The following is a 13,875-nucleotide window of genomic DNA, read 5'->3' as shown; positions in this document are numbered from 1 at the left end:
CGACACTCAGGCCCAGTAGCTGTGGTGCATGGCCTTAGCTGCTCAGCGGCGTGTGGAGTCTTCCTGGACCAGGGATCGAACCCGTGTCCCCTGCATCAGCAGGCACATTCCCATCCCACTCTACCACCAGGGAAGTCCTAAAATTATTATTTTTTAAATAGTAAGAATTGGTGGGGGAGGGGGAGAGTGATACCTTTTATTCTTTCTGAGGACCAGAATAATTCTTTTTGCCCTGATTGAGAATCAGAAAATTAATAAATATGTATTAGATTGGATTCTGTAAGGTCAAAGTCAAATGGCATTAAGATAATGAGAACAAGAAAAAGCATAGTTGGGAGCGGCTCTTAAGTGGTATGTTTGACGTTGTCTGGAAAGAAAAGCAGGAGTTCTGAAATAAGTTTCTCTTATCTTTTCTAGGGAGGTAGTGAGTGTGGGTTCACAGATGTGAGGACTAGCCCTGCCTTATTTCTTTTGAATTTAGCAGTTTGAGATACTTACTACGGACTGCCTAAATCGACTTCATTGCTCTACCTAATTGAATCATATTTGCCCACCTTTGTTGCAGCCACTTCCTGCTGCCCTAAACATACTTAGCATAAGCCCTTATGACCGTTCTTGTGTAATATTTACTTATATATATTTATTTGCTTGGCTGCATAGGGTCTTAGTTGTGGCATGTGGGATCTTAGTTCCCCAACCAGGGATTGAACCTGCGTCCCCAGCATTACTTCAGTATTCTGGGCTGGAGAATTCCATGGGCTGTGTCGTCCATGGGGTCGCAAAGAGTCGGACACAACTGAGCGACTTTCACTTTCACTTTCCCCAGCATTGCAAGGTGGATTCTTATCCACTGGACCACCAGGGACTTCCCTCATTCTTGTTTAAACCAGCACTAAACAAAAATACCAACAACAGTTCTAACAGAACACAATCAAAATACCCAAGATAGCTAAATAGTCACTGTTGGCTTTTGGGAGAAGCCGGCAGGGAACTGGATGTGAGTTTGAGTCTGGAGGATCAGGTCTGTTTCCTCTCTTCTGCTCTGTGATGCTGCGGGTGTTGCTTTTTAGCTTCTTAACTCCTCAATTTATACGCATCTGTAAAATGGTAAAATAATGGCACATACCTTATAAAAATTACCATGTAATCCTTCAGGATTAAATGAGATAACACCTCTAAAGTCTTTTGCATTCCTTCCATTTCATAGTTAGCATTCGATTAAAGAAATATAAGCTGCTGTCCTTGTTGTTACAGACCTGTAGTGTTAGTCACTCTGTCGTGTCCAACTCTTTGCAACCCCATGGACTGTAGCCCACCAGGATCCTCTGTCCATGGGATTTTTCAGGTGTGGATACTGGACTGGGTTGCCATTTCCTCTTACAGGGATCTTCGCGACCCAGGGATCGAACTCAAGTCTCCTGCGTCTTCTACACTGGCAGGGTTTGATCCCTGGGTTGATCCCTGCATCTTCTACATTGGCAGACGGGTTCTTTACCCACTGGGAAGCCCTTACTGACCTGTAGGCTGAGTTCAAAAGGTTCTTTACTTGACTCTCCACCCTTGGACCTCTCCTTCTGTCCGAACTAATGTAACTGTTCCAGGTCCTATTCCTCTAGAGACCTAGTAAGTTAGTAACTTGCCAATTCTGATGATCTATATGGCAATTGTTTAAGCTATAATCAGTCATTTTGAATTTTTACATCTAAGAGATATTTGCATTTTTAAACAATGACACTTCTTTTAAAAGCAGTTTTAGGTTCTGCTTACACTTTTACATGGAAATGTATTTGTGATTTTAAAGGTGAAGTTCTTGTTGAAAAATATGATACCTTTATCTGCAGACGAGAGTAAGGAAAATCTTTCTAAAGTCATGGTCCGCTTTGACAAGGTGAATCCTGCATGCTTCTAGGAAGCAGTCACTCTGAAATCGCTTTCACTACTTAATTGTACTATTTTTGTCATCTTGGCTTTGCCCTGACACATAATTTATAATTTATCATGTAGCTATTTCATTATGTAGTACTGGTTTAAAACTACATTAGAGCTTTAGGAAATAAGATAACTGTGTTTAGCATTAATACATAATACATTAAGGAGTAATTATTTTTTGTGTGTGCAGGAACCTGGAAATTGCTGTAGTATAGAAAGTTTTTATTTGACTCTGGTGCTATCTCACCCTTAATTATATAATAAATAATACATTTCGTACTGGTAACACTTGTTTTTCAATCTTTTATATGGAACATTAGAAGGAAAAAAAATGTCTTCACTTTCATCTTCGAGATTGTCTGTACCTGTGGCATCACATAAATATGTGAATAAAGGCCCAAATGTTCAGATATTTTTTTCTTTTTTTAAAATTATAGTTGAGTTACAGTATTGTGTTAGGTTCAGATGTACAGCAGAATGATTCAGTTATATATACATATATATTTTTTCAGATCCTTTTCCATTATTGATTATTATAATACATTGAATGTAGTTCCTTGTGCTATACAGTAAATCTTTGTTGGGACTTCCTTGGCCGTCCAGTGATTAAGATGCCATACTTCCAATGCGGGAGGCTCGGTTTCAATCCCTGGTCAGGGAACTAAGATCCCATGTGCTGCTTGGCAAAAAAAAAAAAAAAAACAATTAACTGGTAAATCTTCTTTGTTTATCTAATTTATATATAATAGTGTGTATCTGTTAATCCCATACTCCTAATTTATCCCTCCCCACTTTGGTAGCCGTAAGTTTATTTTCTATGTTTGTGAGTTTATTTCTGTTTTTAAAATAATTTTTTTTTACATGCCACATGTAAGTAATATTATATAAAATTTTTCTCGTTCTTTCTGACTTATTTCACTTAGTGTGATGATCTCTAGGTCCATCCATGTTGTTGCAGATGACAATATTTCATTCTTTTTTATGGCTGAGTAATATTCCACTGTGTGTGTGTGTGTGTGCGCGTGCGTGCGTGTGTGTGTGTGTGCATGCATATGTGTGTGTGTACACACCACATCTTTATCCATTCATCTGTCGATGGACACTTTGGTTGCTTCCAGGTTTTAGCTATTGTAAATTGTGCTGCTGTGAACATTAGGGTGCATCTATGTATCCTTTCAAATTAGAGTTTGCATCTTTTTCGAATATATGTTATGCCCAGGTGTGGGATTACTGTATCATATGGTAGCTCTGTTTTCAGTTTTTTAAGGAACCTCCATACTGTTCTCCATGGTGGCTGAACCAATTTGCATCCCCACCAACAGTGTAAGAGGGTTCCCTTCTCTCCACACACTCTCCAGAATTTATTGTTTGTAGATTTTTTTGATGATGCCATTTGACTGTGTGTGAGGTGATACCTCATTGTACTTTTGCAAATGTTATTTCCTAAGCTAGCTCAGAGGAGCCCACAGGTGTGTTATAAATGATTAATACAGCCACTTGAGACTTCGCCAGAGTCCTGCCTCCCAGAGATAGATCTGATCCACTTCCACCTGACCTTTCTTACTAGCCTGTTAATGAAAGCAGTCCTGCAAGAAGGAGTGTTTACAGTATCACCAGCTCAGCCTTTTATTGTTGGTCTAAGCCCCAGAAATGGTGATTTGGGAAGGAGGAGTTTCCATTTAGCCTTTCCCATTCATTCTAATAAGCATTCGGAGCCATAGAAGTGGGAGGATCGGTTTGTTTCATTTGCTTATTACCTGCCTAGGTGGGCCCTTGGCTCAAGCTATTCTTTTGTCTCTTGTGAAAATTTGCTCAAGTTTCTCAATTTCTGTTTTTGTTCATAATCAGAAACGTTTTATGTTTTGTATTCCATGTGGTAGTTACTTCTTTTTAAAGAACGTTGAATTTGGTCTGTGCATAACTTTACATGTTCCTCATTCACTACTTTTGCATCTCTTTCTAGTATAAAATATTCTTAAGAAATTCAAAGCATGCCTCACTGATAAGAAAAATAATCTTTTTGATAGAGGACTGGGTAAGTGTGAATGTAAAAGATAGATGTTTGGTGTTGATTGTTTTGAAAGTGCTAGTTTTTGTTTCTGTTTTGTGATACGATAGTTGAAAATATTTGAGTAAAAGACGTCAGCTGATTGGTATGTTTAACATTTATTCAACCTTGAGACTCTGTGATTGGGAACTTTCTGCAGCTTCTGTATCCCTTGATTTCTAGGCTCTTGTTTTTGAATCTTGACCTGAATTGGACAAGGGTCACTACTAGAATGATGTCTATGATACTTTTAAAACACACAAACTCTCCTAAGAGAGTTTTATTTCTGTTGTTATCGGATACCACAATTGTCTCATTTCCTTTTCCTCACAATATACCTGTCTACATTTGGAATGGATTATTCATTCATTCATAAGTACATTAATGTACCAGGTGCTTACTGAATAACCTTCTAAGTATACCACTCATAATGCTAAAGGCCATAGGACTCAAGGACTAATAAGGTTAGGTGTGTGTTTTTGCAAGGCTTCCAGTCTAGTCCTGAAGACTGTCTTGGGAACCACTATTCATCATAGAAGGTAAAAGTCCCTGTGAGAGGTGTGGACCATGTGCCAGGGCTACCCTGAGAAGCACATGACTGGGAGTTTTAGAAAGTGACAGTGAGAGTCTCTCCGTTGTGTCCGGCTCTTTGCTACCCCATGAACTATACAGTCCAGGGAATTCTCCAGGCCAGAATACTGGAGTGGATAGCCTTTCCCTTCTCCAGGAGATCTTCCCAACCCAGGGATGGAACCCAGGTCTCCCGCATTGCTGGTAGATTCTGTACCAGCTGAGCCACCAGGGAGGCCCCTTGGAGTTTTAGACAAGCTACCAAATATCCATAGTAAGATTAGGTAATTTAGAACTTCTCCCTTTCCCAGCAGAAATTCTGCCTCCATGGAAAAGAATTTTGCTCTTTCTCCAGGGATTTCACTACAGGGGTAAAACTCAAGAAATGGAGATACTCCTAGTATTTGAAATTGTTAAAAATGATGTCTCTTTCCTTCAAAGGTTGTGTTCACTGAGTCAGAATTAAGCAATACTCTCTTTGGTTCAATCTGTTCTCTCAGACTACATGAAAAATGTTAAATACATTCTCAGTCCACCAGTGGACTATAAGAAGTCCCTTGAGGGCTTGTTACATTTTACCTGAATCACACGTTTGTCTGTCTGCCTTGTCCTCTTGTTTGTCCCGCTCCTATGTGTCTAGCACACAGTAGAAGGTCGGTAGTGCTTGTTGAATGAATCAGACGTTGTTGCTAGACTGGAGCCATATCTAGTGTAAAAAAAAAAAAAGTCCCCTGGGGGAGCTAGAATGTGAACTGTAAGCATCCCATATGGATAGGGGCAAGCTCCTGGGGGCTCTAGAGTGAGAGAGTCCGTGTTTCTACCCAGAGAAACCCATTCATTACTCATCATTAGCTTCCTGGGTTGAACAAATAGAGGAAGACTGTGTGCGCTAGGCTGTTCCTCGTCCTATTCTAGAGAAGATAGTTGGGCTTTTTATTTTCCCTCCTGAGCACTCCTGTTAAAATATTTGTATTTTTTCCTTTGTTTACAGCAAAGCCAGGACTCTATTTGAAAAAAATGCTGCCCCGATTTTACACTTATCTGGCATGGATGTTACTATCGTTAAGGTGAGAATTGCTCTAGAGTGTTAATTTTATCCAAGCCACCCCTCCTTATATCCTGTTCTCTTTACTTCTTAGCAGAAATCGTTTATCACGTAAGGAGGTAAGAACAGAGAAATCAACGTTGTGTTCTTCTTCTGATAATTAATACAATTATATTGTTTTTCCCAACCACTCTCAGCTTTTCATTTTCAGAATAGGATTAAATGGAGCCATGAACCTGGTTCCTTTCCTCTGAAAGATAGGACTTGGAACTCTTGTCTCTTAGAAGATGAAAAGTTGTTATAGCTGTAAGAATTCTTCTGACTCTTTAAAAAAACAAAAAACTTCAAGTTTGAGTAATTAATTTCTTGGCAGACAGGTAAACATTTTCTTTCTGATAAGGAATTACCTCTGGTGAGGAATTTTAAGTGGTAAAGCTTTAGAATTTTCAAGATTTGGATATGAAGAAAGGGGGTCAGAAATAAATGAGAGGGAATGTGTACTTCAGAAGATGCCTCAAGGCCCCACTTTGTTGACTTTAAGTGCTTTGTGTATGGTGTGTATATAGGTGTATGTATTTGGTAAAAATCACTGTGTCACCTGTTTTTAAGTCTGTGGTTTACTGATTTTTGATATTAGACACTTTGATTGAATCTTAGAGGCTGGATGGGCATTCAGTCCACTTGACCATGCAGTGCTGAACTGCACCTTGTCTGAGAGAGGGTCTTCCAGTTGTCTGCCTCCAGGGCTGGGAAAGAGGGGAACACTGGCGCTTGTTTTAGAACCTGTAATGTATACTGCAGACTCTAGTATGAGAGAGCTGAGAATGGTCATTTAAGACTGATACTATTTATCCCTGGAATGTTTGGTTGAACTCAAAAGTAGAACCACCTGGGCCTGACTGGAGCTTTCTTTGACGGGAAATTTTTTTGTATGTGTGTATTAAGTTTCTTTAGTGCCTGTAGAAGTACATCAAGATGTTCCATTAGTATTAGTAAGGTTAAAAATTTTAAAGGAATTTCTGCATTTCGTCTAAGGTTTCAAATTAATAGGCATCACGTTGTTCATAAAATCTTCTTTTAAATTTCTGTACCATATGAAATAAATCATTGGCATGCTCAATATTGTTTTATTGTTTATCCATACCATCTTTTTTTTGCCTCCCAGTCATGTGAGGGCTGTGTCAATTTAATCTTGCCAAGAACCATTTTTTGGCCTGTTGATCCCTTTATTTATGTTTGTTTCACTGTTTCCTTCATTCTCCTTTCTTTGGATTTTTTTTTTCCTGCTTCTGCTGTTCTGACATTTTAACTTGAATATTCATTTCATTAATTTTCACCCTTCTTTCCTAGTGTTTGGTGCTTCAGCTACATCCTGGAAGTTTTGATATATTTTCATTATCATTCAGTTCTAAATATTTTCTAATTTTCATCATGATTTTTATTTGACCTGTGAGTTAGTCATGTTTTAAAATTTTCAAATCTAAAACTTTTCCCCATCTTTCTGTTAATGATTTCTGATTTAATTGTGCTATAGTCAAAGAATGTAGTGTATATAATTCCAGTATTTTAAGGTTGGTTGAAATTTGTTTTATGGCCTCGCCATGTGGTTTGTTTTCATAAATGTTTTATGTATGCCTGAAAAGAACGGGTATCAGTTATTGGGTACCATGTTCTATATATGCCCAGTAAGTCAAGTCTGTTAATTGTGTAGTTCAAAACTTACAATGTCCTTACTGTTTTCTTCTGTTTTAACTATAGATTATTCAGAAAGAGGTATTAGAAATATCCCACTGGATAGATTTGTCTATTTCTCAATGTAGTTTTATCCACTTTTGCTCTTTTATATTTTAAGACTATGTCAGTAGACGCATTCACATTTCAAATTATTTCATTTTTCTTGCATTTTGAACCCGTCATAATGCATAACCCTTTAGCATTAATGCTGCCTTTTAGTGTGGTCTATTTTATTTAGTGTTATTAGTTAACCATACTAGCTTACTTTGGTTAGTTTTTGCCGGGTGTAATTTTTACTTATCTTTTTAATTTTAAGAAAGTCCAACTTACCAATTTTTTCTTTTAGGGTTGCTTTTGGTGATTTATTTAAAGACTCATCACCAAACCCAGGATCATCTAGATCCTCAACTATGTTATTTTCTAGAGATTTTATAGTTTTTTATTTGCATTTAGATCTGTGATCCATTTTGAGTTAATTTTTATGAAAGGTATAAAATTTGAGTTTTTTGCATCCTTAGGCCACTCTTTCTCCTTTCTCTTTGGTGCATTTAGAATTTTCCTCTTAAGGTTAGAGCCTCAAATATATCATCCGTATTAATGTAATCTTTTAAATTATGGTCTGTTAAATATGTCAGTGTCTTTTGAAATTTTGGTTCTTTCATTCCTGTACTCATTCCTATTTTTCACTTTTTCGTGCAAATATTTGAGTACCCCAGGTGGCCCAGTGGTAAAGAATCCACGTGCCAACTCATCAGATGTAGGTTTGATCCGTGGGTCGGGAAGATCCCCTGGAAAAGAGAATGGCAACCCACTCCAGTATTCTTGCCTGGGAGATCCCATGGACAGAAGAACCTCGTGGGCTGCAGTCCATGGGGTCACAAAGAGTCAGACACTACTTGGCAACTAAACAACCACAGCACCTCCTATAAAGTAAACTCTGTTCTAGGTATTGAGGATACAGTCTGAACAAAACATTTTCCCTGTCTGCCCTCAGAGAAATTCTAAAGTGGGAAAAGAAGGGATGCACATGATAAACGTATATAAAAAAACTTACGATTTGTCAGGTGGTGGTGAGTGCCAAGAGGAAAAGTCAAGAGGGATAAGAAAAGTAATGGGGGTGTTAGTTTAGTCCAGGAAGCCAAAGAAGGCTGGTCTTATAAGATGCCCTTTGAAAGAGACCTGGAGGAAATGTGAGTCATGCAGGTGGGCGAGGGAGAGGATCCAGGGCCAGCATGCTGCACGTTCAGAGGCTCTGCAGAGTATTTGTGGGTGTTTGAGGAAGAGTAAGAAGGCCAGTGTAGTTAGAGGAGGATGAGCAAGGAGAGACAGGCAGAGAGGATGAGGTTGGAGAAGTCAGGACGGGCAAGATTGTCAGGTTTGTATCACTTATATATTCAGTAAATGACCTTTCCTCTCCTTGTTGATCAAGTGTTATGCAGGAAAAGGCTGAATGGAGAGCCCTAAAAAAATGTCATCAGGAATCTGCCTACAATTTGATGTCCCTCCCTTGGGGGCATGTTACTTAGAGCATAGATGTTCACTTGGTAATCAGTTCACCCATTTGTATCCCAGAGTATTGTTCCCACTTATCTCCACCTTGTTCCCAAGGATATTATCAAATAGCTTGCCAGGTGCCTTGCTGAGGACCAGATAGAATGTCTGTTTGGATTCCCATATCTTCTTATCTAGTAATCTGTCAAAGATGAGAATAGTCTGAGAGCCTTGTTCTTGGAGAACCCTTGCAGATTACCAGTGGTCACCTATTTCAGGATGTTTACAAGGCCTCCTTTTAAATTAGGATCAACATATATTCTTTTTTTTTTTTTTAATGAAATATTTGGATTGATTGAGCTCAACCACTAGAGGGCAACAATTTAATCAACCATGGATATGTATTGAAACCAACATAAAAATCCGAAGGGACAGGGTTCAGAGAGCTTCAGGGCTGGTGAACCTGTGGAGATCTGAGAAGTGGTGTACCAGAGAGGGCATGGGATGCCCCTCTCCACACAGTTTGCCCCAGGTACCTCTTCATTTGTTCATCTAAATCCTTTCTAATAAGCTGTTAAGTGTGAAAAAAGATGTGTTTGCAAATGTATAACTACAAAGCCAGTCTTTGAGTTTTTCAGGATAGAAGTAGAACCGTACTTCATGAGATGAGAGGATGTTAGTGTAGGGACTTCATTTTCTTTTCTGTGTTGACTATGGCTGGGTGCTTTAGCCCATCTGAAACCTCAAGTCTCTTAATTTTTGCCTATTAGTTTGGCTAGTAAAATGTCCACAGGAGATAGTGTTTCCTTATTATTAATTGCATTACCTTTACATCTGTTAAAATCCAGTATTTGGTTTTAGTCGCTCTGTCGTGTCCAACTCTATGCAACCCCATGGACTGTAGCCCACCAGGCTCCTCTATCCATGGAATTTTCCAGGCAGGAATACTGGAGCACATTGCCATTTCCTTCTTCAGGAGATCCTCCCGACCCAGAGATTGAATCTGCGTCTGTTGCGTTGGCAGGCGGGTTCTTTACCAGCTGAGCCACTGGGGAAGCCGTTATTTACACAGTACCAGTTAAGAACAGGTACCTTACTGTTTGCTTTGCACGAGAAATCTCTTACCCTTTCTTCCAGTACACATGATTTCATTGATAAGGAAATTAAGATCTTGAGGGTTTAAAGCCACTCAGCTAAAAATAGAGTTGGGGTTTAATCTGGGTCTCTTGGGCTCTCAAATCTGTGCTCTTTTCATTATATCTGTTTCTCCTTATTTGCGTATACATTTGACCTCTTGCTTTCAGATGAAAGTCATTGGATAAATGAATAGTAAAATCTGCACTGGACTGAAAATGAGTCCCCTGATTGGCTAACTGTAACTGAGACACATCAGTTTGAGTTTGAATTTTATTTTTAAAGCAAGGAGCTGACTAGATGGTTTCTGAGGTCCCTTCCAGCTCTAAACATATAAAACTATAAAAACCATAACTAGTTGCTTTAGCAGATATTTAGTTTTTCATATGCATCAATTATGAATTTAAGAAAAGATACAGTGTAAAACTGTAAAGAAACTTCTACATGTTTAGACCTTTGGCCTTGCGGCTCTAGGGATGATACATTTACCAAAGGCTTCCTTTGTATTGCAGACAGATTATGAGGGCCAGGCCAAGAAACTCCTGGAACTGATGGAAAACACAGATGTGATCATTGTTGCTGGAGGTGACGGGACTTTGCAAGAGGTATGGCCACTTTTCTGTCTGGAGCCATTTTGAAAATGAGGAAAATAGAAGTGAGATCTTAGAGCGGGGGCATAAAGTGATTATCGTTTAAGGAAATGATTTCTTGGTAATCCATTCTTTCTAGGATTGTTTTCTCTGTGAAGCAAGCATAGCATTACATTTTTCCTTTTATTTCATTGTTTTGTATAAATTCTGAACCCAGCACATAGAAAGGTTTTTGTTCTATCAAATTGAAGGTAGACAAAGTGGAATAAAACAGGGTACAAAATGGTGCTGGGTGTGAAATGCTTTTTACATTTTGACGACTCTTCTGCAGTAGCCCTATTTATTATGGAATTGTAGTTTCAATTATGGGAAGGTTTCTTGTAAAACTTCAATAATGATTCCCTTTTTAAAAGAAGGCCTGTGTCCATTCTCATATCATTTCCATCCTAGGCAGTGTTACCTCCCAATGGTGCCTTTAGAGGCGGAGGTTCCATGTTCCAGTGTGTGTCCTGCCTTTGTTCTGCAGTCCCTTTTCCATATTGCTTGCCTGGGACAGTAAGCATATTGCCATGGGAGTGCTCTTCTCTTCCAGGGCAGTAGACCAGGCCCTTCATTGTGTGTTGGAAGCCCCTGAAGAGCCCCGTGCAGGGCCCCTCCCCCCAGTCGCCCGGCCTGTGTAGACGCTGCCTCCGGACCTCATTTCTTGCCTTTTGCCTCTGCCTCTGGTTTCCTGGTGTTTGTGGGTCAAGAGCTCCCAGCAGGCAGGGCATTGTCCTGTGTTTAATTTAGCAACCATGTGAGCCTTAGTAAGCTGCTTCTTTAAAAAGGCTGTGCTAATGATCTTGTAATTGTTTTTATGGCTTTTTAATGAAGTGTGAAGAAAACAGATAGCATGCCAGCAAAGAATGAAGTGGGCCACAGCAGAGCCCCATTTCATCCCAAAGTTCAGGGCGGCAGGAGATGGCGGAGAAGATTGGCGTCGGCCTTGACTTCACAAAATGTTTTTAAGAAAGATAACCAAATTGTGTATCTGGTATAATCTAGTCATAAAACTATGCCCTGATTAAAAAAAAAAGGAATTGGAGAGAAATGTAACAGAATGTAAACAACTCACTAATGATGTCTGGTGGGTTAATGAGGAAGTATTTTTTCTTCAGGTATTTTTTACAGTTTTTACAAGACTTGTGCGTTATAGTTTAAAAGTGAAAAGTAAATTATGTAAAAATTAAAATTAAAAATGTCTTTTTATAGAGGGAACACAATTCTCCTTGTCTTTGTATTCATCGATAAGAAACTTTTATTGAGAGCAGGCTTCTGAGTGACCCATCTTATCGAACTTAAAACATAATTTTGCTAATATAATGTGGAGGTTTCATAATTATTTTATCTTAGTCTTTATAGTCCTATTGATCCCAGGTGAAGAATAAAACCTAATTTAGCTCTGATCTTATTGGAGAATGGTTTGTGTTTTAAGAACCAATACATCTTTTGACATAGTTTCTAGGAAGAAAACAGGAACAAGTTTGTGGTCCATGAAAATTGAATCCAATTATTTTATGATAAAGGAACTACAAGGTGTTTATAATAATTTTTTTAAACATTTTTAGGTTATTACTGGAGTTCTTCGAAGAGAAGATGAGGTGAGCTTTAAAATAAGAATAATTGCATTTTGACTTTTTCTTTACTCCTCTTTCTTTATTCCTCCCTTCCTCACTCCCTCCCTACTTTCCTCCCTATTTCATGTTTTAAGGTGGGAACAAGTTTTGCTTCCTTGGATTTTAGAAAGTAAAATCTGCCTGTCATAGAACACTTTTATTAACCCGTGGTGGACTTTTCCTGCTTTGGGAATCTAGAATATCCAATGTTTTTTTTTTTTTTAAACCAAGAGTTGTTTAAACTATAAAATTTCCTTATAAAATCTTTTTCTCAAAGGATTCCTTCATTAATAAACCGTGATATATTCATATGTTGGAAGCCACACAACAGTTAAAATGAATGAACTAGACTTACAAACATCTACGTGGTAAATCTAAAAAATATTCAATAAAAAAGTCAGGTTGCCAAAGCATGTTATGCATTTCTCCAAAGTTTTAAAATTCAGAGAACAAAGATACTGTTGATGGAAGCATCAACTGTGTAGTCAAAGGATAATAACGTGGATGGAAAGGAATTGTACCAAGTCTATGATGATGGATGGCTGGTTTCCTTTGGGGGAAGGGAAAGAGGAAGAGGGTGAGAAGGGACTTGAACTGCATCTGCATCAATTTCTCTCTTAAAACTCTGAAGCAAATATGGCAAAATGTAATATTTGCCAAATCTGGGTCTTAGTTACATGGGTGTTGTGAGATTATTTTATCCACTTTTCTACAATAATTTAAAGTATTTTAAATAAGAAATACAACAAGAAAAAAGAAAGTAACCACAAGGAAGAAGATCCTTCACAGTCCCTTAGTAATAATAGATTGAGCTCAAAATAGTCTTTAGAACCTTACAGTATCTATTAGTATTTGTAGCATTTAGTTAAGTCCTCTGCGATGCCATTCTTCTGCTATTTGACCTTGCATTTTCTCTTAGCCTTGTTTATACTTGCAGTAGTTTACAAGGCAGTTTCACCTGTCCTCAGTCACTATACCAATGTTAGACTTTTTAAATTGAATTTTATCTGCAACTTTGTCAAATAGTGTGGCAAAGTAATATACTCTGTCACAGTCATGCAGTTACGTAATATCCAAGACACTCATTTTCTTAACCAAATTTCTTTCAACCCATTGGTATTAGTGAGTATTCAAGTATTTCTTCCAAATTTGAAGTTTTGTTGTTCATGAACTGCCTTGTTGTAGAAACTGCTTCCTCAGGATTGCATGATGGCTGGTCTAGGGGCGTGGGAAGGAAGACAGGGAGGCAGGGCCAGGGTCACTTACTTTGTTTTATGGACACATCTGTGCCTCTTTGTTCAATCTCATTTTCTGACCATAACAATAAAACTTCCCTCTCATTTTCTTCCCCCCAGGCTACCTTCAGTAAGATTCCCATCGGATTCATCCCACTGGGCCAGACCAGTAGTTTGAGTCAGACACTCTTTGCCGAAAGTGGAAACAAAGTCCAGTAGGTTGTCAGTGTGGGATGGTAGCATTTGTGGGTGAGAGAGCCTGGGAATGGCAGATCCGCATGTGTGATACAGTTTTCTTTTTGAGTTTTGCTAGCCTGAAACTTCAGATCATTAAGAGGAGGAGATCAGAGTTCAAGCATTCGGTTGATTGGGAAGTTTCTCTGTTGGGTGGTGGGACCCTGGTGATCTAATATTAAGTCCCCAGGTGAGGTATGGCAATGAATAC

General features: G+C 38.6%; 1 protein-coding gene across 1 annotated transcript in view; it reads left to right on the top strand.

Moving 5' to 3' along the window:
• AGK (acylglycerol kinase) overlaps positions 1-13,875 on the top strand; it is a 102,221-nt gene that overhangs the window by 40,404 nt on the left and 47,942 nt on the right. Inside the window, exons 5-8 of the mRNA XM_005901068.2 lie at positions 5,538-5,613; positions 10,463-10,555; positions 12,148-12,180; positions 13,551-13,645. Of these exons, the coding sequence (XP_005901130.1) occupies positions 5,538-5,613; positions 10,463-10,555; positions 12,148-12,180; positions 13,551-13,645 (297 nt within the window). The remainder of the gene's footprint in view (positions 1-5,537; positions 5,614-10,462; positions 10,556-12,147; positions 12,181-13,550; positions 13,646-13,875) is intronic.

Source organism: Bos mutus, chromosome 4, assembly GCF_027580195.1.
Source record: "Bos mutus isolate GX-2022 chromosome 4, NWIPB_WYAK_1.1, whole genome shotgun sequence".
NCBI lineage: Eukaryota > Metazoa > Chordata > Mammalia > Artiodactyla > Bovidae > Bos > Bos mutus.
This window is presented reverse-complemented; position numbering and strand designations above follow the sequence as displayed.